General features: G+C 41.7%; 1 protein-coding gene across 8 annotated transcripts in view; it reads left to right on the top strand.

The window, feature by feature from the left end:
• The first annotated feature begins 61 nt into the window (after positions 1 to 61).
• The window catches only part of ARMH3 (armadillo like helical domain containing 3), a 123,079-nt gene continuing 98,815 nt past the window's right edge, over positions 62 to 24,325 (top strand). For 3 of the 8 annotated variants that reach the window (XM_066191070.1, XM_066191069.1, XM_066191067.1), the window contains exons 1-14: positions 606 to 1,031; positions 6,991 to 7,102; positions 7,569 to 7,625; positions 7,753 to 7,899; positions 9,689 to 9,796; positions 10,657 to 10,749; positions 11,624 to 11,698; positions 12,368 to 12,454; positions 15,731 to 15,787; positions 16,783 to 16,826; positions 18,356 to 18,416; positions 19,386 to 19,432; positions 20,088 to 20,163; positions 22,762 to 22,855. In XM_066191070.1, the coding sequence (XP_066047167.1) occupies positions 979 to 1,031; positions 6,991 to 7,102; positions 7,569 to 7,625; positions 7,753 to 7,899; positions 9,689 to 9,796; positions 10,657 to 10,749; positions 11,624 to 11,698; positions 12,368 to 12,454; positions 15,731 to 15,787; positions 16,783 to 16,826; positions 18,356 to 18,416; positions 19,386 to 19,432; positions 20,088 to 20,163; positions 22,762 to 22,855 (1,111 nt within the window). In that variant the 5' untranslated portion in view covers positions 606 to 978. Of the gene's footprint in view, positions 167 to 604; positions 1,032 to 6,990; positions 7,103 to 7,568; positions 7,626 to 7,752; positions 7,900 to 9,688; positions 9,797 to 10,656; positions 10,750 to 11,623; positions 11,699 to 12,367; positions 12,455 to 15,730; positions 15,788 to 16,782; positions 16,827 to 18,355; positions 18,417 to 19,385; positions 19,433 to 20,087; positions 20,164 to 22,761; positions 22,856 to 24,325 lie in introns of those variants that run through there. The other 5 variants (XM_066191072.1, XM_066191064.1, XM_066191066.1 and 2 more) reach the window with 4 other exon arrangements.

The raw sequence follows: 24,325 nt of genomic DNA, 5'->3' as shown, positions 1-24,325 counted from the left end.
TGCGTGTGTATGAGCGCGTGTCGGCGCCCGCGGGGCGAGCCCAGCTGCAGCCGGCCCGGGGAGGAGCCTCCCCTGCCCGCCCCGCCTGCGGGAGCCGCGGCCGCGCGGGGAACCGGCGGGCGCACGCGCGGCGCCTGCGCGGTGTGCGGGGAGCGGCTGCCCGCAGGTGAGTGCGGGAGCGGCGGGGGGACACGGGGCCCCGCCCGCGGGGCCGGGCGCGCCCCCGCTGCCCCTCCGGCACCGGGGGCTCCGCCGCACGGGGGGCTCCGCGGAGCGGGGGCGCTCCCCGCCGCGAGGGGCCTCGCCGGGTACCGGCACCCCGTGCCAGGGCCGCTGGCTGCCCACCCCGGTTAGCAGTGGGAGCGGCCGCACGCAGCCCGTGCGGCGGGAGGTGCTGCTCATCTCCCGTCGGTAACTCCGCGGTGCCCCGGTGCGTGCCCCGGGTGCCGGCCCCGAGGCCTCGGGGCCTGGCTGCAGCCCAGCCCTCCGGCTGCTCGTGGGCCGCGCCCGCCCCGGCTGCCCGGTGGTTTGGGCTCTAGATAACTCCTAGGGAAAGAACGAGCGTTCGCTGCTCGTTCCAGTTATCTGGTTTACCTCACCCTTCTCCGAACACTTGTATGGGCAAAGCAAAGGGGAACAGCAAACAGTGGTAAAGCAGTGGGAGCCGCAGCGTTTATTATGGTGAAGGCAGAGGCACTTGCTGCATGAGCAAGCTGCGGCCTCGGTCAAACCCTGTTGCGTATGTCGCTGCAACAAAGTTTGCTCCTCAGCAGAGACTGAAATCTGAATGTATGATGAGAGCCAATTAGGGTGAGCAGGTGGGTGGAATATGCAAAGCAATGAGATAATTTGAATCATTGCGATGCGTGGTGATTGCAGTTCACCAGCTGTTTGAGCTCTAGTAAGAAGTGTGACAAAAATGCAGAAGAGGAATTTCAAGGGGAGGAAAGGCCAGCAGTTTGGCTTTCCAGTAATAATATGTTGATCCACTGTGTCATTTATGACATTTTTCCTGTGTATAAAGAGATACGGTGAGCAGGGTATAGACAGTGTAAAAATGTTAAGCAGTTATTGGCTAGAATGCAGAAAAGGAAAAGTGAGGCTTTGATGAGCTGCTGGGCTAAGCATTCATCTGCTCCGTCCCCCTGCTAACACACCAGGCAGCCATTCAGACATCCCTTAGGAGGGCAGGGGTCAGCCTCTGCTGCTCACAGTTGCTTAGCTGCCATATTCTGGCTCCCTATTTTTGAGGATTTTTTTGTGTTTATTTTTTTTTTTGAGCTTACACCTTTTCGTGTTTGCATTTTAACTCCTGAGTACTTGTGCTGCCGATGGTTGATGTCATGCAGCTGCACGGTATTCAGCATGGGCCTTGGATCCACACCATCAGCTGAAGCCATGGGAAAAGGGCAGGAGAAGGTTACAGGGAGAATGTTTTTCTTCAGAAGGAAGGCATTTGAAAAAGTCTGCAAGTGACATGAGCTTTCAGGTGGGAGTGTAAAGGCAGTGCAGAATATTTCATTATAAACTCTGTGGGATGGGTTCTAAAGGGCTTGAAAAGTGAAAACCCAAAGTCGTTTTCTGAGATGAGAGAGCTGGTCATGGTAGCCAGGAATACAGAGAGAAAGTGTGGTGAAATGGAAGAATTACCTTGTATGAAAATAGTGTGAACAGGTGCTGGTGGAAGCATGCAGAACTTGTCTGGATGGACTTGACAGGAAGAAGCATAGCTAGTTGATGGTGTGCAGTTGCTGGATTGGGTGTTGTTTTAACTGGACAGATAGAAATTAAATGCAATTATAGATGAAGTGTTAAAATCGTAGCTCAAATGTTACACTTCTATATCATTGCTAAAGCTGGTGCAATGGGAGGTAGCATGTGGCTGAATTTGCATTAGGAAGCTGCTTTTCCCATTTTTCAAGGGGGAAAAATAGGTCAGAAGTGATGTAACTTTAGATTGTACTATGTAGAAGCACATACACTGCTCTGAGTGGGATGGAAGGAATTTCTAGTAAATATATATACATATATACTGTGACTGTGCTGGGGGTTGTTGCTTTCTACTGCAGAAAAAAAGTAGGATCTCCATGGGTTTTTTGTCATCAGCACGCCCTCAGAATGTTTCTTATTACATACTGCATTAAGGCACCTAGAAATTCTGCAGCAGGGATCCAAAGCTTGTATGTTGTGTTACTGTTTCCCTTGTTGGTGTGTTGAGCATCTTCCAGTTGTAGAGGAAAGCACAGTTTTAGCAGTTTTGATTCCGATGGACAATATACAAATGAAGTAATGGGTGTAAGCAATGTTTGGAATATAAAAACAGTGTGGATGTACTTGCACAATCTGTAACTGCCAGTGCAAGAGTTTGTGGAGAATAAGCTGCAAAAGGGCTTATGGCTGAAATTTGGCCATGATGGTTGCTAAAGCCTTGATAAAATATAGCCTATGTCTTCTTGCTCTTCTTGTTTTCAGCAGTGGTCTGCTGGGCTGCTGATGGCTGGTCCTTGGGGGTTTTAACAGAGAAGCTGGAACTGGGTCCAGGCACTCCCTGTGCTCTGGGATTCATAAATTCTTGTGCTGATTGCAGGTTGTCTGTTGCTTCCAGTGATGGATGAGCACTGGGACCTGTGTTGTAACTGCCTGTTGTTCAGGTCCAGTATTTACTCTGCAGATTTGTCTCATAGATTAAGTGCAAGTTTTTCCTGGTACTTCACTGGAGAATTTAATGAGTACTTAGCTTATAACACATTGCTTCAGGAGCTGTGTGTTAACTTTTAGACAGGGGTTTATCCCTGCCTCTTGCATGATGCAGGTAGTTTTTGAGTAACTTTAATCTTGAGTGATGTACCTGCAGAATGCCTTGAAAGGCAAAGCATGATCACACTGAGTTCCAGGTACATGCACTCTGGGAGGGAGGAGGTAACGGCTGGCTTTGAGTAGTTTGAACAGGTGAGTCCAATCTTATTAGCTCTGTCAAGTCAAGGGACATTGGATTCTAAAAACAGAAGTATCTCAGTTCTTACTCAGAGTCTTTATAAAATTGATTGAGGTTCAGGGCTTTGACATTAACAAGCTAAAACAGATCACATCATTTGTACAGCCTTTTCCAGGTAGTGAATAAATGGTTTGCCAAGTAAGTAGTATGTGAAAATACAAATTTGTGTCATCTCTATTCTTTTTGTCTAGCCAAGAAGTGTTACAGTATATTATGTGAGGGGTCCACACTGAAAAAAATGCACTTATTTATGTTTGGTTGCACGTGGGGATTGTGTGTGTGCGTTTATAATCTTGAAAACTTTCAGGTTTGTTAGCCAAGGCAATTGAATGCAAAGTGCTGTGCTTGATGGGCTGCATGCAAGATTACACAAGTTACAGGTTTTGGATCCTGATGTCATTATGGTGTAGATGTGCATTAGTTGTTATCCTCTTGACAGTATTGCTATTAAAAGACAGTCTGTGGAATTCTAATAAGTCTATACAGGAGCGGAGTGACAATGTGGAGCATTGTGTAGCAGTTTTCGGTGTGCACAGGTCTGAGTAAATCTCAGACTCAAAATACCAGGTTCATTTTCCCTGTGGCTACTCTAACGAAAAGCTAACAGAGCTGTGTTCATTGGAATGTCATATGTTTGCTTGGAATCTGTGTTATGAGTTGTGGAATGAAACAGAAAGGAGGTGAATGGGTGGATGTGCTCATCTCTTCCTGACTGGATCAACTGATCCTGGGGATGATGAGCGATCAAGCAAGAGTCTGCCTAAACTTGTGTCTGCCATGGCTTTTATCTTCCTGCCTTTGAGCTGCCAAGACTCATGCTCTGACGAATTTTCTTTTAGTTCAAGATGAAGCGTCTTAGATCTTCTGCTGCACAGCGAAGTATTTGTTGTTATAAAAATCCCCATGCATGTACTTCTCTTGGCCCTGAGGGGCAGTTCTGTGCAGTCAGTGAATACAGCAGGATTCACTTAGCAGCATGTGTTAATGGGAATGACCTATTGACAGAATAAATTATCCATTTGAGCCTAAAATGTGGAAAATCCACTGATGCTTTTTAAATGTGATGTTTAAAGGAAAATTGTTAATTATCATCAGTGTCGTTTTCATAAGCTGTCACGGCATCATGATAATTTGACACCTCTACAACTTATTTATAAATGTTTTGTGCGTTTAACTGTTGTTTTCTGCAGCTGCCTGGAAGGTCTCCATTAGCAAAATGCAGTTTTCTGTTTAGATGTCTTTATGACGTCTAGAAATTGTAATTGCATAAAGTGAAAAGAAAAAAACATTTGTATGACCTGATCATAATAGGTCATGAAACAAACACAGCCTAATAAAGTGTTGGCATGAAAGGCAAGATTTATGTTTTTCTCCTTGCTCCTCCATATGCTCATTTGTAGAATAGTGAATTATAAACAAGGACATTATTTAATCTTTGCCTCCAGCAGTTGTCTCTGTATATGCTCTGTGCAGCTTTGGTTGTGAGAATGTGGATCCTAAGACCCAATTTGACAGAGACTAGAATTTTCATATGATCATGTGATCCTTCTGGTACTCACCCTTTGTGTTTTGAGGTATTTTGATTTTTCTGTCTTCCTGGAAATGTAGGAAAAGGGTTAAAATGTAGCTCTGAAAATCCAGGGACTAAGCAGAGCTTATTGATCCTCTCCCATTCATGTACACATTTGATGTAAGAACGCTGACCTAGAAGCAGTGAGAGTTAGTTTATTAGTTTTGACATTGGGATTCGTTAGCTGTAATTCAATTAGAAGCACACTGATGGATGTGTTTGCATGCTGGGGCTGCCAGCTGTTTTAGGTTCAGAAACTTAAAATTCTAGTAGGAAAATAGTTTTGTGCAGTCTTACTCAAGATATGTATTCCTAGGCTAAAAGTGACATCACTCTTGATTTGGTTTTTAATAGATTTCTCAGTGTTTCCAGTTATGTTTCTAATTAGAATAATGTCTTGTTTCCCTCGACAGTTTAAAACTAATGTAAGAGTCTGTAGAAGTGAAACTATCAAGATGATTGAATAATGCTTTCTTTTTTTGTTTGTTAGTTGGAAACCTTCTTCCATCTTAGTTGGATACATAGACCTACTAGGCTATGGGAATAATTTTGGTCTTTGCAGAAGGTTATGGTGCAGTAGTTGCTGAGCTTTCTTCTGTCAGTGTGTCTCAGGGCTCTTTCCATTCTCACCCCAGCCCATAACCAGCCAGCTGGGTCCCTTTCTAGTGGGAAGACACCACCTCTCTGCCTATGTAAATGTTAGCTTTTCAGGTGTGAGATCTGCTGCTCTCTGTCCTACCCTTTCCCATCCTGGCAAAGCTCCTTCCCTTTGCAGCTGAGGCAGGGTGTTTTGCAGCAGCATTGTTTCTCCAGACCTAAAAATGTTTTTCTGCCACTTAGAACCAAGATTTATAGCTAAAGGGTGTTAAGGGCTAAAGATGTTCGAATAACTGGCACTGAAAGCCTGAGGGTCCTAGTTGAAAACATAATTGTAAGTCAGCTAAAAATTGTCTGCAGTGGAAAGAATGTAAAGGAGATCTGGAACTGGTATTCAGTAGTTGATGGAACTTGGTCGTTGAGGGAAAGAGAGATCTGAGCCTGCTGTGGTTGTGGGAGGGGGTTCAGGCAGTCTGGGTTTGAGGCTACATCCAAAGCTGTCTCCATGGCTGCCAGCTCAGAAAGCTCTGCGATCCCAGATTTGAACGGTGGATTTACCTCTCTATGCATAATTTATCATGGTTGAGTGCAACTACCACAAGAGCCTGCCCATGTTTTTCTGGAGCATGACTTAAGTCAAGCCTCTGTGTGTGGTATGCTGTTGCCATGTGTGTAATTACCTTTGGAGGTATGGGAGAAAGTCTGGGAACTCAGAGGTATGGGAAGGGATGGCATACCCTTTCTGCTAAGTAGTTCTGACATGCTGCAGTGATGGAGGAGGTTAGAACAGTGCTAAAGCTGTGATGCTTGCCAGGAAAATCTGTGATTGCAGATAAATGTGTATTTGCAAGGTCAGAGTAGTGCTGCACTTGGTAGCATCACACATGAGATTGAGAATATGTGGCAGGTTGTGTGTTCTAACTCAGCCCCTGGAGTGGGTTGTCTCTCACAGAAGGCTCAGGACCACATTACTTTGTGTAATAGCTCATTTTGTAATAAGGATGCTACTTCTTAAAAATTTTTTTAATAGTATAATCAGTAAGAGTCCAATTAATGATGGTAAAGCTTCTTTGAGTTTTTAGAAAACCCTTTGCTGTCAAACAGATCATAAAATTAATCTGGTTAAAAAAAAAAAAAAATCTCTGTATAGCTTGCCCTGTCTTCCATCCTTCTCCCAAAACTGAACCACATGGGATGCTTTTGAGGGTGGGGTTCCTCTCTGGCTTGATTTGCAGAGCAGCTGGCCCAGATAAGGATACTAAGGTGCAGAGGTTGGTGTGAAGAGGGGTGGCCAGAGTGCTTTATGGAGGCTTTCCTAGTGTTGGATGCCACCTCAGAGTACAAAAGCAGAATCTGAAGTGCTTTGGTAGGCAACAAATTAAACAGATAAGAGAAGACTTCCAAATTTCAGGAGTTTTAGGAACTTCTTGTCGTCATATGCCTTTGAGGCTTGACCAGCATCAAAAAAGTCTGGGTACCTATTTGATATCAAGTATCACAATTCCTCCAGTGAGATTAAAAAATACATACTTTTCTAGATATAAACTGGATTGGTCTGGATAATGAACCAGTTTCTAATAGAAAAGAATTAAGAAAATGTCCATAAGGAGCTTATTCTGTTTCTGCCTGTGTGTGGACTTTTGCTTGTCTTTGAAATGGGATATAGAACTAGATGGGTCCTTTGATCTGATTTCTTATCTAATATAAATGTCTCTGCTTAGAGCTTTTGAGGGACTTTTAGTATTTCAATGCAGTGAAAAAGTCTTTCATGGTTGCCTTGAAGAAAAGTTGGAGTTTTCTGAGCCCTTTTGTCTGTTCTTACCTTCAGGGTATACAGCATGGCCCAAACAGAGAAGAAAGGTGGGTTGCTCCGGAAATCTTCAGCCTCCAAGAAGCCATTGAAAGAGAAAGTTGTGTTGATGTACGATGAAATTTTCACGGTAAGGAGTTGAACATCTCTTTTTTTCTAAAGTGTTGTGTTAAATTTTCTTGGTTTAGTTTATGCTGAGGGTTTTTCTCAGTGGATTTCTCTCCTCAAGTTAAGGCCTGCACAGTGTAGGCACATGCTCCAGGCTCTCCTGCTGTTGTGCAGAACTCTGTATCCTGCTCTCTTCCAAAATGTCGTCTTGTGCTGTTGCTTACCAGAACTGTACCATCTATGGGAAGTTGTGGCTTTCCCAGTATTTCTCAAACAACAACTCAGAAAATAAACAGAGGCAACCCATTTGAGAGCTGCTTCTGTTGATCCTTTTTTTGGGGGGGAATCTCTGTGGCCAGAATTCTGCACTTTGAGACCTCTGGGTCATTCAGCAGAGCCGCTGACTCTGAGCTACCCATAATAAAGACTTTCTTAAAATTCTGCCTGGATGATTTCTTTGCCCTCATGCCTATTCCTTTTCATTCCAGACAGAGGACCCCAGTAAATGCAACCCTAGGTTTTGGGAGGAGCTATTTCTCATGAAGGTAACAGAATGTGAACATCCTGTTGCTGTTCTGCCTACAAAGTGGCAGACTATCAGTGGCAAGGACTTCTGTTTCTAAAGGTGTCAGTGATGGTATAATGTGCATGAACTGCTTCTTGACCTGACAGGTCAACCTGGAGTATCTAGAAGGCAAGCTGGAGGCTCTGGATGGGGAAGAATTAATGAAGATAAAAGATAACATCAACTGCTTGTTTCAGCACTGCATCCAGGCCCTGGGTGAGGAGCACCCAATCAGAGTGGTGAATGCATTACAGGTACCATGCTGGGAGACAGGGAGTGCTGTCTTTCTGCTTCTGATGAGGCCATATATTTGTTGCTGGTATCAAACACCTTGTGCTTGTTTCTTTGCTACTGAGAAGAAGTGATGTCTACAGAGCAGTTGCTGCTTGTTGTCTGTGGAGGTTCCAAACAGTCATAGTCTCTAGTCTTGGTAGAGCAATAGATGGTTTCAGAGTTCAAGAGGATCTGATGATGGAGGATGAAGTGGATGGCAATGAGGAGACAAAGGAAATTGTTCAAGTTGCAGGCTCTCAGTTTGGAGTCTCAAAAGTACTTAGGCTGTGTAGCTTTGCGTTTTACTTTCACCTCTTTTCCCTCATTTCAGCTGTCTTTTTCAATTTCCATATGGGTCAAAAAAGAAATAAAGCTCTGGAGAAGTTAGTGTGAAATTTTCACAGGAAATTGCCTCAGCTGGACACTTCCTAATTGGAAGCTGTGAAGAATTATCACTCAGAATTCATAGCCATTTTTGTGCAGGTTGTTCCTTACCAAAGCTCTGCTGTTCCGTATCTTGTGTGGGAGACTCCCCTCCTCAGTCTTGATATTTGATGTTACTAGTTCACAAGCTGATTCTCACAGTTTGGTGAATACATTTGCTTTAGAATGTAGAATGCATCTCAGCTTTAGCAGTACAGAGTATGAAATTTAAATTTGAAGAAGTCATCTGTATGAGACATTGAACCAGCAGTGAGCTGGGAAAAGTTTATTTAAAACAGAATATTTACATTTCTGATGTACAATCTTGCATTGTTTTATTGTTATTTTTAGAATTAGTTTGAAAGGGTACTTCCAAAATTGTAGTTACAGCTACATAGACAGCTTAGACCAGCCCCAAATTTCTAAATTTGTATTCGGACTCTTGGAAGAACTTAAGGCAGGTCACAAGAATCCTGCTGTGTGCATGTAAATAGGAACGAGGTAATACATCCTGAGCTCGAATTGGGAGAGTGTTCCCTTAATCAGACTGTGTTAATGTGGAAAGTGATCCCGAAGCCAAAACTTACTTAAGCATCCTCTTTTTGAGAATCAGCATAGTGACCAAAGGTTTGTTTAGCCCAGTATCTGTTTCTGACAGTAACCAGAAAAAGGATGTCTACCTTACCTTTTTGCTTTTGTTTCGTTCTGGAGGTCTGCTAATTCTATCAGGTCTGTTTTGTCTCCAGCTTTACATCTGAAAGAACATCGCTCTCACAGGTGAATTTAACCTGGAATCTAAAACTGCAGTGGTTGTATCCCTGCTCATTCCCCTCTTCACAGGCCTGATGACAAATGTCACCGCAGACATTTCCTTCTCTTAGGACAAATGAGTAATTTGCTGCCCATAAATTTTCCAGATAGTCTGCTGGAAACATAGTGTGCTGATACCTGTGTATCTTCAAGAACTTGGAATGAAGCAGTAATTAGGCTGCCTAATAGAATTGGAGACTTTTTTTTTTTTTTTGGTGGGAAGGTTGGTTCTTGTTGTTGACAAAGACACAGTTTATGGGTCCAAATTGGTACAGCAATGCGGTAACCAAACAGGAATTTGTGCTCAAACAAGGAATATACAGACAATATATTCTCCAATTTTTATGAATTTTCAGCATCTAAGATCCCTTTTAGAAATGACTGAGTGGTAGGAGAGGTCAGACAAAATATATGGCTTCCAGGCTGGCAATATTAATTTCAGTATCTGCCAGTGCTAGGAGAAGATCATGCAGCGGGTTTTGCTACTGAGTTGGAGGTGTTGCCTTACATGTCACCTTCTGTTTTTTCCCTTTGCAGACTTTGTGTGCATTAATTCGGGGTGTCCATCAGAAGAACAAATCCACTTCTGGGTTTGACATCATCAACATGCTTGTGGGTTTTGACAAGGCAGAGCTGTGTATGAAGGTGAGGCCCTGGCAGTGCAGAGGAGCAGTTTGCACAGCAGCTGTGTTGCAAGGGCAGTGAGTTGTAGATTGGTGTGTCTACCAGGCAAATGGGGGAAATACTTGAGCCACTTACTAAAAATAGCCGTCCTGAAGTTCTGTACCTGCCGGTCGCACAGACATTTGGGGTCCCTGGGTTGGTTAGTAATATAACAGAGCACGTTCTTTTTCTTCAGTTCCACCCTGTGTAGTCACTGTTTTTGAGAAACCTTAAAGCCAGAAAAGGCTGTCAGAGGTGATTACCATCTGGTATTGTACCTCGCATCTTGTTCTTTATCTGAGAGTTATACCGTGTTCTCACACTCCATCACCACGTGTGCTGTTTTAAACTTACTTGATGGTCTTCACTGTAAAGATGTTAAGTTTGGGAAATGACAAAGTAACCAGTGATAAAGCTGAGTTCTTGTTGTATCTTTCATCTCTCTACAAGAGTAGCAATTTTTCTTCTCTATACAAACTGTAGTATACATTTGGGGAAAACATTAAGTAGTAATTTTTAATAAAAAACCTATCAGATTTTTTCATGATAACATATATTTATTGTTAATTGGAAGTGTGCTGCTGCATCTAGAGAAAACTCATGGAAAATGATCATTATGTTATACCAGTAGTCATTAAACTGTAGTTAACACAAAACAGTGTTGAGAAGCAATAGTATGAATATGGCCTGTGTAACAGTAGTAATGGCTCAATTATTGATTCTGGAATAACATGGCTTAATATTGGTGCTCTGCTACTTGAATCTTCCAGAAAGCTTTTTATAAAAAACATTTCAAGTAATTTAAAATACTCCTTTAAAATAATGTAACTGTTGTTCTTTAGAATCTGATGGAGAGCTTGGACTCCCTCCTCTGTGCAGAAGGTTCTGAAAGCCTCAAAAGCTTGTGTCTGAAGCTACTTCTCTGCTTGGTGACGGTAAGTAATTAACAGCTGTATAATAGCTTAAGGCTTATATGAGCCACATTTGAGGGATGAAGCTGTTTCAAAACTTGAGCAGAATGCTGCAGTGTGAAGCTTAAAAAGGGGAAAAGAAATTGTGAATGAGAACAAGGGTCAGTCCAGAATATGCATGATGGCTCTAACCATGCTGCCAATGCAGACTAGCAGATGCTTTTCATCCTGTAAGATAGGTGGCAGCTAGGGCTAAAGGGGAGAGGGAGGAGGTAAATTGGATTCACAGGTGTGGGTTTTTTTTTTAAGGAAAGAGGTATTTAAGAAGTCTCAGATAAATGGAAAGAAAGGGAGAAGCGTTGAGGAAAGACAGAAAGTGTGGAGTAGACCAGAGTGGTGAGGATGTGAAGAATGAGGAAGTTTTAATAAATGACCACTCATCAGCTTTTGGGGGTGGTCAACTGTGAACTGTTTTTACTGTGATAAGAGATATTTGGGAGTGGTGGAGCTCTTCATTGCCTTCTTCATGATGGGAAGGTGGAGCATATATGCCCTGTTTTTCATTCTCTTTTTCATTCTCTGCCTCCTGCGTAGAGCCTGCAACAGCTGATGGCTGTTGTCATTCATGCAGCTGTGTAAAATACCAATGTGAGGAGGAATGGGGAGCTCTTAGTCCGTGGGTGGTGCTTCTTAGCAGAGAGAGGGCTGGGAGGCAGGACAGATATTTTACTTCATGTCTAGCTCTATTGCTAGTCACACCTTGACTTGCTAAGTGTGAGATTCTGGATGAATGTGTCCATCTGGGAGCAGATCTCTCCTGTTCCCAATGTGTGCCAGAGGCAGCTACCACTTTGCTGGAGGTTTCAGATGATATTTTAAAACTTGTGTTTGTACTCAGGTGACAGATAACATTAGCCAGAACACCATCCTGGAGTATGTGATGATTAACAGCATATTTGAAGCTATTTTACAGGTAAGGGTTTTTCCTTCTACTGTGGGGACTCTTCCATAGTGAGAACTTCAAGTGATGTGTTTGCTTTTCAGCTTTTTCAGTGTAGTATATTTTGCTGGCACTGTTGTTGCTTCCATTCATAGCTCAGTCATACATATGTTTTGTAATGTTCTCTCCCCTTTACGCTAGTCTGTTTTTAGTCACTACTGACTATTTAAAGTATTTTCACTTGAGACATTTCTGTACAGTTAAAATCTGAACAGATTTCTGGGCTAATTTCACACAGAATTCTGCACTGGAGAAACTGTTTTTCAAAAGGTAGTGTGGATATATCAAGTTTTTTTCTGCTCTTGGGTAGATTATACTTTTTTCAGTGGAACTGACCCTTGGAAAAACCCAGAACATTTGCAAAGGTAATGCTGGTGATTCACTGAGTTAGTGTGCAATGGTGTTGTGAAATATATTTGCCCTTTTATGCCCTGAAAGTCTATGTGCCTCCTTTCTGTGATAAATAAGCTTTTCTGTGTGCAGAACTTCCTTGAGGCACTGACACTCCCTTCACCCTGAATATCCTCTTTCAGATAGGGCATAATTTGCTCTTACACATACATTTCATGGCTATGCTCTGTGTGACTCACTGCAAGCTTCCTGAAGCAGGCCTGAACAGAACAGTGTGATTGTTTATTCCAGATCCTGTCCAGCCCTCTTAGTCGCAGGGAACATGGATATGATGCTGTTGTCCTTCTGGCCTTGCTGGTCAACTACAGAAAGTATGAGGTAGGTGTTCTGGGTAACAAAAACATCACTTGTCTCTACTTTATTAATTTAGAGTGGCCTCTGAATTATGAAGGCAGCACACAGTACAGTTTTTAGCAGTGCACACTTTAGCATCAGGGCATCAGCACAGAGCAGAAGAAGCTTTGCAAGGCAGCCCTGTTATGCTCCCTGTGTCCGTCTCTGATGTATGTGTATAATCAAATGTGTATGATATTCCTACAACTCGTTCTGTGCTAGCATGAAAGAAACTACCTAGGGAATTTGCATTTATCTGTGGAAGTAGTCTGAGGAAGGTCCTTTTGGAAGAGTTACTGTTGTGCCAAACTGCATGTCTGCCTCTGTGTGTGTGTGTGTGTGTGTGTGTGGTTATACATAATCTCCAAAGTAAAATGAGCTGTCAGTCATCCTGGGCTTCAGACTGAATTTGTGATTCAGAACCTGACTAGCTGACTGAAAGAGCACAGATCCCCAGAAGAGATGGTGAAGCTGTGACCAAAGAATTAACTGAAACATCACAGCTAGTAGTTCCAAGAGGAATCTCTCTCTGTCTCTTTGATGGATTCCTCTTTGAGGAACTTTATTCATCGTCCTTTTTATGTTTATGGTATGTTCCCATTTTTTTTCTGTTATTCATCAGCTTGAAAAAAACACATTTTGAATGTCAGAACAACACTTAATGTTGGCTTTTATTTGTATCAGGCGTGATGCTTTAATGATCAGGGGTTATTTCTTCATAAATAGAAATACCTTAATATACTTCATTAGGCAGCAAATGGGAGGGTTCTGAAATAACCTGCCCTTCAACAGAATTACTAGGAGGGATCAGGCTTCAAAACCTACCTAGTTTTATAATCGGTCTTGTTCTGAATTATGAATAGACCTAGAGAATATGCAAGGACAGGAACTACACTTAGTGTCAAAGTAATGCCTGTCAATTTCTCATTCCTGACAATGATGTCAGAATCATGAATTGCAGATTCTGTTTAGCATTCTGTGCTGTGCTAGCATGGACCAGGAACATGGAGCTTGATTTCAGTATATGGCTATGAGGGAAAACTGTTGGGAATGATCTATGAGTAGGATTACTTACAAGGGCAGACTGGGAGTACCAGATATTCAGACAAATGGTGGAGAACTGTAATCCCATCCCTGAGGCATGGATCCTTGTGGACTGTAGTTTATGTCCTTAGGAAGGTAGAATGCTGTGAGTGCACAAGACTTGTCCTTGACTCTTTGCAGTGGATTTCTGGCGAGTACTGAGTTGGGGTCGAGTGCATCGTAGAACACTGTCCAAGATGTCTCAAAACTGGGCACTCTTAAGGAAGTTGTGCTGATGTTTGAAAAGTGCAATCCATACAATCCAACTGAAGCAGACATGTAGCAAGGGGAACTTCATCTCAAGCAGCTCCTCTGGCAAGGCTGAAAGCTATTCCCAGAAGGGTTTTATGTGACAACTGCTCAACACTGCCCTTTGTAGCAGTGCTACAAGCCAAGCCTGTAGTAATGCAGCCGCAGTCTTTGTCCTTGAGTAGCTGCTTTCATTTGCTGTTATTTAGCCCTTAGGGTCAATATGGTGGTTGTCTGATTGTCAGTGAATTGTAGCACACTTTCATGCCTCAGGTGCTCTGGAGTTCTCTTTTTAGTGAACTGTGGTGCAGCTGAAAGGTCCTCTATTGGCCTGAACTCCATCGGTTATGTGTTTCCAGTTCTTTAAGAAAATCTAATGACGCTCAAAATTCATTAGCTGACTATGATTTTGTGTCTGTTCTTAGTGTAAAGACCAGTGTGTTTTACATCAGGATGTTCTTTTGTATTTTTGGGATGTGAATTTTGTAATCTCTCAAATTCCTTGGAGAGTATTTCTCCATGTTGTCATTACCTGTATTTATAAGATCTTGGCTTGCTTATTAACTTCTGTTCTAGGGATTTACATGTCTTTACTTGAAACTTTTAAAGAGATGCCCTTGATTGAAATCCTCATAATTTTCAGTAGTTGTTCCAACTATATACTTTTTCAAGCCTTCAGCTATATATATGTATATTTAGTACTAGTCCTGATTTCAGAGAAAATACTTTTGCATTGATACTGTGAGAAAGAAAATGCTGTGAGAAGAAGTATTTATTTGATCACTTTCCCAGTGTTTTATGGGATGGCTGATAGGATAGCAATTTGAAACATAAAATCAGGTAGTGACTTCTGAATATGTCCTTGTTGATAACATCTAGACAGAAGTTTATTTGCCTCATGTTCAGCATGCTAGAATTGCATTGTGTCTTTTGTTAGACAGGTCTGAAATAAATTAGTTAAAATGTGGGGTTTTCCCTTTGTGTGCTTGTCTGGCAGTGTATAGTGTATCCAACAGCCCTTCGTGTCTGGTTTCGTGTACTTGCCTCTCCTTGGTATAGACAACTACAGGGGCTGAAGAGACACAGCTTTGGAGAATCTCAGAAAGTTCATGTGTTTTTCTTTCTTTCTTTTTTTTTTCAAAGATCTTGCGTAACTCATTTTTTTTTAAATCTCTTTAACAAAAAAGTAACTATTCGAGCTCCAATTACCTGCAAAATGATCTGCCTGCAGATCAGACTTTTCTTCTGTGTGTTGATTCAAAATCAACTTTTTTAGTTTTGCAATGACACATATAAACCAGGAAAAATGTGCACTGCTAATCTGAAATGTTTCCTAAATTATTAGCATTTGTCTTTATAGATGGAGCCTGTGTGCTTTCTTCAGCTAAGTTCAAGGCATTTATGTTCTCCAGAGACTTCCCGCTCTTAGTGGTGTAAACAAAGTGTTCCTCTCTAACCCAGCAGCAGATGAGTCTAGAAAGTTGTCCTGCCTTCCTGGGTGCTGCTTTAAGCAATCTTTGCAAGGTGTTGTAGAAGGGAGATAGCAGAGCACTAATGCTCCATCCAGCTTCACTACCTGTTACTGCTGCAAAACTGTGTGTGTGTGTCACAGATAACAGGCTTGCAGGATGGCTGCTCCACTTTCCAGACTGACAGAGGAGCTGGTGGAGGGACAGAAACTCCCTATCTTCCCTATAAAATCAGGAGACTGCCTGGCTGAGCCAACAAGGGGAACATGTCCCTGGCCTAGTGGTCTTAGCATGTGCTGTGATTCCTGATTATTTGTGTGTATTCTGTTTTATGGGACAGGACAGAGTTTCTTCCCAGGTGGTTGGGTAAATTTGAAAATATAATAGTGTTTTTTTTTTTTCTCTGAAGGCTGAACTTAAAACCATTTTTCTTTCTTCTTTTTCCCCCCACCCTGAGCAGTCAGTGAATCCCTACATTGTGAAACTCTCCATTGTGGATGACGAGGCCACGCTCAATGTGAGTACTTGGCTTGATTCCTCTGTGGTGCTGGAGATGCTCTTTCCTGTGGAGTGTAGGGTAATGAGTGCAAGCATGGTGTATGGTAGAAATCAGGTCTTGGAGCAGTGCTGCTCTAAGGAACACCAGTACAGTGGTTGTTCAGTCCTAACTGTGCTCTTGCAATAAGTTAGACAGCTCAGGATTTGGGCAGTTTGTTCACCAGTTAAATGGTGGGGGTGGTTAAAAAGCTAGGTAGCAAGGAACATGCTGAAGTTGATCTATTATGCATTCATGAGCTATCTGTACGCTATTTGCTATCATGTGCCAAAGAGGCAGTGGATGATTTATGCCAAAGGGAATCTCATTTCCAGTGCTGTGCCACTTGTTTTTATCAGTCCACAAGTCAATTCTTGTAACTCAGTGGAAGCTACACTGTATTTTGGGTTACAGTATATTTGGCCACAGTCTGAGTTTTTTATCCAGGCCTGGATCAAAATTGACAGTGGAGTGAGCTATGTGAGATCTGGACTTGAAAGCTGCTCTTTAGGCACGAAGTCAAAAGCAAGCTCCATGCTAAGTAAAGGGTGAGAACTGTTAGTAGTTCTGTAATGGTGGAGGCTGTTTGCAAGAAGTCAAAGGTTATTAGTGTCTATGACTCTTTGTTCTGAATTTTTGAATGTCCTTCCTCTAACACCAACTTCTTTCTAAATTTCTTGATGCTTTAGTGAGGCTTTTTGAGTGAGAGCTCTGTATGGAGGTCCAAGGAAAGTAAATGTTCTCTGTTGAACTTAGTAATTAGATAAGTAACTTTAAATTTTGTTGTCTGGGTTTTTGTATTATAACGTTGCATCATAGCACATCTTAATCTTTCAAACAGCTTCAAGGGAAATTCTGCATAGCATGCTAGGTTATCTTGAGCGAGGGGCAGCATTGCTGTGTGTGTTCAGTATGTGACTTTTCTCCCTTGAGATTTTAATGTGAAGTTTTCTTTAAACACTTTTTTTTTTTTTCAGGGAATGGGACTTGTAATTGCCCAGGCTTTATCGGAATATAACAGGTAAAACCAAATTGTGTCCTATTTTTCAATACATGATAGTTACTGTACATTTTCAAAAACTTTTTTTTTTTTTTTTTTTGTGTTAAAGCCCTTGTTTGTCTCCTGACAGCCATGATACACCTGGAGAGGCAGGGAATAGTCTTATGCTTTGAGGTACTTTGGTTCAGTTGATGCAGTCATTGCAAGACTCTATGCATCTGTACCAGCTGGGCTGATGTGCTTCAGGAGAGAACTTGGCTGTAGAGGAAGATACCCATTGTATATTTTTACTATCATGGATTTTACTTTCATATGAACTTTGCTTAAAATCCTAGCGACAAGTGAAAAGTTAATAATTTGCTGACAACTTCTCTGTTGAAAAATTGAATTAGCTGAAACACTTATCTAAAACAAACATACAAACGTATCTAAGGCTTTCCACATGCCAAGTCCCAGACAATTAGGAGAGGTAAACTCTTCCAAATGATGGAAAGCAGTAACTGCTGCTGAAGAAAGAGCCAGAAGGGGTAGCATGTTCTTAGCCTCTGCTTCATAAGTACCAGCATAAAATATGTAAGCTTTCCTAAGAGGAAAGTGTTTTAGAAATATTTGGAAATTTACAGCAATTTCACCTGAGAAACTCAAGAATTTTTTTTTGTGCAGTAGGATTCTCAAAGTATCCAGAAAAGGTTTTAATTCCTTTGAAAGTCTGCTGTGGTAGTATTGCAGGTGACTTGCAAGATCAGCAAATCATATAGATGTATTTAACAGAGTAAATGATTAGAGTAAGGCAGAAAAAAGCTTCTCTCACCCAACTTCCATCATTCTAACAAGAGCTGTCTCAGATCATGGCCAGCTTTGCTTAACTCATTCCTTCTCCCTTTCCCAAGAATTTAACATTGGTTTCTTTGCATGTTACATTGTGTGTGATAAGATTCCTGTGTGACAGACAAAATAAATGGCTATATGAGCTTTGCTAGTCCCTTTGAGTGCCAGATGAAGCAGTGTAGCTTAAATCTGAGGTACCCAACCTGTTTGTTGACTTCTCTTGCTCTCCTTCCAGTCTCTTCACTTGCCCAAGTAAAGTGGGATCAGGCCATGAACCATAAAGGTCCATGTGGTTTCTACTAGCCATAGGGTGACCAGCTGTGATTTTTTTCTCTAGTGGATGATGAAATGAAACTCTTCTGTGGTTACTGTCTCTGTGTGCTTGTGTGGCTTGTTACTGTTTGTACAGTGCAGAGCAAAAATTCCTAAGTCACTTGATCCCTTTCCTTCAGAGTTAGCCCAAACAGTTTGTCCTCTGTAACAGCACAAGCATTGTTCAAGTTTCACATCTTTCAGCAGCCCCACTTCAACTCTACACAATTTGCAAATATTTTAATACCCTTTGTCTCTTCTTTTGTGAGTCTTGAAAAAGGCTGTTGAATGTTGAAGTTTCCTTCGTCCTATAGTCTTGTCAAATAAGACTAATGGCATAGGGATTTAGGTGAAGTTACTCTTTTTCCATTTCTAACCCTGAAACTTCATCCTTATTCCTTTTCGTTCAGGCAGTACAAAGATAAAGAAGAGGAGCATCAGACTGGTTTCTTCTCAGCCCTAACTAATATGGTAAGCAAGGAAGCAGTGTTTTTCTATTCTTAAAAAGGTGCATTAATGCAAGTTCAGCAGGAGAGTGTTTCTAAAAAGTGTGGGTTTGGAATGTGAGTTCTGGAGGTAGACATGGATTGAGCGAATCAAAACTAAATACAACTAAAGTGGTTGTATTCTGAGGAGTGTGTTGTCTGGTGGTAAAGTGGCTGGTAAAGCTCTTTCAAAGGATGAGATCTCTATTCCCGTGTTGATAGCTGAAATTCTTTTCCTGCATCTTCTTCACTCTAGTTGACTTTATTTGAAAAATCACCTTATTTTAAACTTCTAATCATTTATTTTGACTTCTTAATCCTTTTAAATAGCTATGTATATTTAAAAACTAATTGCTACGCTGGCGATGTGGCCTAGAACGTAATGGCACATAATCTGGTTTGTCACTAGTCTTTGAGGTTCTGTTTTTTAGTGTTTTGTTTCTCAAGCATTGATGCACTTTAGCTATGGAGTAAAGCTTGGACTCCGCAGTAGGCACTATCTACATTTTTGAAGGGTAACCTTCAAAAACAATCGTGAATTTCTTCCTTAAAAAGAGTATCCACTGTTCCCCTTGTTCAGTTTGGATTTTCTTTAATCAGAGATTTCATTGTATTCTGAGATCTGACTGCCAGAAAAATTTCCTGTAAGTAAGGGTAGTTCAGTGTTGACAGCTGCCTGTCAGGAGTGACTTGGGTGAAACTGTGGCCACCCTGGGGTGAGCAGGAAGGAAACGATCTCTCTTGTTCTCTTACAGAATGGCAAGCTAATCCAGGCTGGGATTCAAGATCCAGTCTTTTTTTTTTTTTTTTTCTTTTCCTTCTTTTGTGGTTCGACAGGTGAAGCATTGGTCAATGACTGCATAGTAAAATAAAATACGTTTGTGTCCTTGTGTTGTCTTTTGCTGTCTAATACCTTTCCCAAATTCCTGCTATGCAATGCTCTCTCTTTCCATAGGTGGGCAGCATGTTCATAGCAGATGCTGATGAGAAGATCTCTGTCCAGTAAGTGCGCAGATGTTATTTACACAATGAACTGGTTGGTGCGATCTGTTCTGTCACGGAGCTATTTAATGTCACAAAGCAAACTGGAGGAGCAGGTTCTCCTGTCACTAAAATGGCACCACACCCTGCAAACTGTGGATTTGCCTTCCTGTGAGAAGGGTACAGCAAGAGGAGACATAGCTGGATTGCTTGTAATGAGGTCTATAAAAAAACTCCAGTGGTTTTTATGAAGCATTTAAAACATATAATAGGTGTGTCAGAGGTGGCACATGAGAAGCAAAGGTTCGTGCACTCTGGCCCTCACCAAAATATTTTCTAAAGGGGGCAAGTGGTAAATATGAGGGACTTTAGTGTCTTTAGGACCCTCTGCTCTTAAAAGAAAGGACTTTAAATGGAAAACACTGTGCAACTAGGGACACCTTCAGTGGGAAGGCAACAAAGATTGTAGTTGTGCTCTAAAAATAGCTGTTTTTATGGATTGCTACTACTAGTACTATTATAAGTACTACTGATAATTGGTAGAACTACTGGATTGCAGAGCAGAGTTTTCCATAGCTGAAAAAAAATTCTTTTTTGAGATAGGCTGTGCTTCTGAAAAACTTGGCTCCTGGTATTCTGGTCACTAACTGTTCCTTTGTCTGTATCCTTCCCACAGAACAAATGAAGCAATCCTTCTGGCCCTCTATGAAGCTGTTCACTTAAACAGGAATTTCATCACAGTTCTGGCACAAGTGAGTTTCAGTGAAATGTTTCCCCATTTCTTTGTAGAGGATGTCTTTGAAATCAGAGAGCCAGAAATGGAATTGTTGAAAAGATACTTTCTTTTGTTTTCCCCCTTATGTACTTGTCATAGGATCAGCATGAAAGAGCAGAAGCAGGCCAGGGCCGGGGAAGAATTTTATGGTATACTTCCTGCCTTAACAGTAAATGAGCAGAGTTTTGAGGTCGCAGTTCATGTTGGACTAACTCATTTTTGCCACTGAATGGAAAGGGCTGCATGGAGTGCCTTCTGTGCCCTATTGATAGTCCACTTAGGGGGGAGGATGGAGTGAGCAAAGCAGTTGCTGTAGCTCTCAGCGCAAATCACAGTTTTGTTAAGTTAGAGTTGAGGGAAAGAGGCTGATTCAGCTCCCAAATTTGATGGATTGTCCTGTATGGGTGTGCATGGAATGTGTGTTGTTGTCTATTTGGGTATTCTTCACTTAGGGACTAACTGACATGTGACAGTTGTTGTTTCAAATACTGTTTTGTGTTCAGGCTTCCTGAAGAGCCCAGCCCTTTTGGCATGGGAACACAGCACTTGTCCTTGGGCTTTTAATGGTGGAGAAACAGCCTTCTGAGAGGCAGCAGGCTGCTCTGATCACGAATCTCTGGATGCTTTTCTAAATGCTATGTGAGTTTGGAGAGGTGGTTGCTGCTGGGAGGCAGATAATGAGCCTGTCTGATCCAGTGATTGTGCTGAAGGGGTAGCCCGATGTATTTAGGAAGACCTTCAGGTTCAGGCTTTTAATTTTAGTTTGTAATACTGCTTGTAATCTGTGAGAAAAACAGCATCAGCAAAACAGTTAACAGCTTTCCCCAGTTTATTCAGGTCCTCAGAGTGCAGCCATACATCACAGGCCAGACACTTGGCATGATGGAGGAGACCTTTGGGGACTCCTGACAGTAGTTGTGGTGGAGGAGGTCTGATAAGCAGATCTACAGCCTCTGAAAAAAGCTTCTGTTTTGTGGATGGTTAATTTTCTGAGGTTCCCTGCTTGTCTTTTCCCAGGTTATTCATTCCTACCACTTCTCAGAGATTTCTGTTCTTTCAGTTCTGTGTAATACCAACTCAGGCCTTTCTGTGGTGAAGATATTCCTGAGGGAAGAGAGGCATTTAGCAGGGAAAGGAGCAGAGCAAAAAAAGATCAGCTGGAGCAAAAGCTCTTAAAAATAAAAGGATAGACTAGTTACTTGTGAAAGTGATAGTTGAAGCAGCCACTGATCAGTGGGTTGGAGAACTGATATTCTTGGATGGATTGTCTGTAATCCTTCATTTACTAGAGGGCAAGGTAGGTCATGTCATGTTGAAAAAACCTCATAAAAGCTGATGAATGCTCTTGCCAAGCTGGTGTCCGTTGCTTGGTGCTGCATGAATAGCTTCCTGCTGCTGTGTGGCACATGGGAAGAGCAGGGATTCAGTTGTGTGGATATCTGGAGCGCTAAGTGTGTGCTCACCAGCTGTGAGTGCTCGGGTTTGCTGCATGGTGGCACTCTTGTCTCTCAGCTGCCTGTTACTGTTCTGGAGAAGGAAGGTAAGCCCCCAAAACCTGTCTAAGGAAATCTGGCTTATGTAAGACTTTCAGTGAAAAATTGTATTTTAAAGTGTAAGTTAGTAGCTGTAGGGATGTAAATTGTCTTTGAGTTGTAGTATGTGGTATGTCTGTGCTTCCCATAAAATATATGCATTTATAGTTGCTCATAAAATGAGATATTCAAAGGCAGTGTGGAGGATATCCACTTGTGAAAAATCCTATGAAACTAACATCAAATCAGCAGTTCTGTATTTTCCTTTTATTTTGAAATTGTGATGATATATTAAGGCAGATGATACATTTATGTAAAACTTGCCCTATGAAATGGACACTTTGCTTGGCAGCCAGACTCAAAAATAGCATGGCAGATTGCCTACGCTCTCACCAGTGTGGATAGGTCCGGAAGCTTGCAAAGAGTGAAAGTCAAAGCAGTAATTAGGCAGGCAACTATTAGCAAAGATGAAATGGGGAGAGTGACTGGCTGATGGAAGCAGAGAAGATCAATAATGATAGTATTATTTATGTTATGCACTGTTTTCCTGCAATGTCTTTCCTGCAGGGCTTTACATGAGACAGGAAACTAATAAATTGCCATCATTTTTGAATATGAACAGGTGGGGTGCAGGAGCAAGGAGAATTTGCTTTTAGAAAGAGAAGTGAAAGAATCTTGGAGGAATACTTCAAATGGACATCCTTGATGTGTTTTAGGGGGAATTAGAAACTATTAACATTGTAGGCTTTTGCAAATCTTCTCCCATTCTGCATTAGGGAAGGGCATTTTTTGTCTGCTGGGGAGAGCCACCATTTTCTGATGTATTTTTTGTGTTTTGTGGAGTAGAGAATTTGATGTACAGTTTAATCATTAGACATCCAATGTCAGGAACCATGGCCTGGCTCTTTGGGGAAGAGGTTGAAGTTTCTTGGGACTTCTTTAGTCATATCTATTGTGTGAGAGCGTGGAACGGTACAAGTAGTAGTCTGTGTTTTAGTGCCTGGGGATTAGCAGTTGACCTGTGCATTTGTGTTTTCTCTTAGAGCCATCCTGAAATGGGCCTGATGACAACACCAACGAGCCCAGTTCCAACGACACCTGTCACTCCACTTGGAACCACCCCACCTTCTTCAGATGGTAAGAAATGTGATGATCTCCTGAGGAAAAGTAATTTAAAACTGTAAAATACCTAGCAAACTATTTTCTGAAGATTGCCACTAGTGAGATCTGTCTGGAGCAGATATAACTTGGTGGCCTCTTCCTGAAGGGGCTTGCCTTACTAAACATGAGCAAGATTCTTTGGCTCAAATTTATTTTTATTTTGCCTTGTGTATTGCTCAATGAAATCATGCTGATATTCCTTCTGAAAGCAGTAGTGCCCCAATATCTGCATGAAGGTACACCCAGCCCATTAGTTATTCTGTGTAGGCTTTTTCTTATGAATATTTCTAATGTCAGGTCCTTTGCCTGGGATTATTTGCCATTTGAAAAGATTTACAGAGAATTGCTGTGGATTCCTGCTTGTCGTTAATGCACTTGTCCTCAGCTTTGAATTAATTGGGATTTGAATTCAGTCTGGGTGTGGAAGTATTCCTCCCTCTTATTATTGCCTTTTCTTTGATAGGCTTTGTAAAGGACTGCTTACCCTGAGATCTTTCCTCTAAATGAGATGTTATGTGTCCACATAAATATGCTTTGAAATCATCTAAAATAAAACCCTTTCATTTTAAGGTATGGATAGATATAGCCAAGTTTAAGAGAAGAAATGAAATGGCTCTTTTCATGGCTTGTGAGCTGAAGAGTGTTTAATGAAGGAACAGAGTCAATTTGAATAGAGCACAGTTTGGAAGTACTTCTGGGGAAAAGCAGCCTGGGTTACTCAGTTATATCAGCTATTCAGGTCATTTCATACCCTACTTAAGGATGATCCTCCTCATGGATGAATTCTGTCTGGTTGCCATGGATAACAAAAGCTTCATATCAAGAGTCCCCTATGTCTCAAGTCTCTGTGTGCATATAACGTAAAATGTGGAGGGATGGGCATTTTGTGGGCTTCTGTTCAACGTGTTGATTGCAAATGTATCCACCCCCACAGCATATTACACAACTGACAGAATTTGCGCTTACCTACATCTACAGCTTGCTTGCACTTTTTATTTCTTTTTTTTTTTTTTTTTTTTTTTTTTTTTATTTACCACACGGCAAAACAAAATCAAAACAAAACCTCCATCCTGCTTTCAGCAGAGGCAGTGATCTTGTGAAGTCTGAGGCTTCTCCTGGCTTGTAAGGTTAAGAAAAGGATCTGATTTTAATGTGCAGCGATTTCATTGGGAAGCTTGCTTTATTTTTACCTGCTGTCACCTTGTTGATCCCTACAATGTGATTTTTTTTTGAGGCCCTTGGCTTGGTTTAGTTTGGTGGTGCTTGAGTACTGCTGTTTTAAAGATGTGTCAGAATTTTCCTCATTTACTAAGGTCTTGCAACTGAGCTGTAAAATTTGCCTATGGCTGCCAGTTAGCAAGAGGCTTTTTGGCTTTGGAATGAGAAGATTCCTTTCTTTTTACTGCACAAAAAAAAAGTGTAGTTGAACTGTTTTCAAGTTACATT

Source organism: Chamaea fasciata, unplaced genomic scaffold (genome assembly GCF_029207755.1).
Source record: "Chamaea fasciata isolate MVZ Bird 193981 ecotype frontalis unplaced genomic scaffold, bChaFas1.0.hap1 SCAF_9, whole genome shotgun sequence".
Classification (NCBI taxonomy): domain Eukaryota; kingdom Metazoa; phylum Chordata; class Aves; order Passeriformes; family Sylviidae; genus Chamaea; species Chamaea fasciata.
This window is presented reverse-complemented; position numbering and strand designations above follow the sequence as displayed.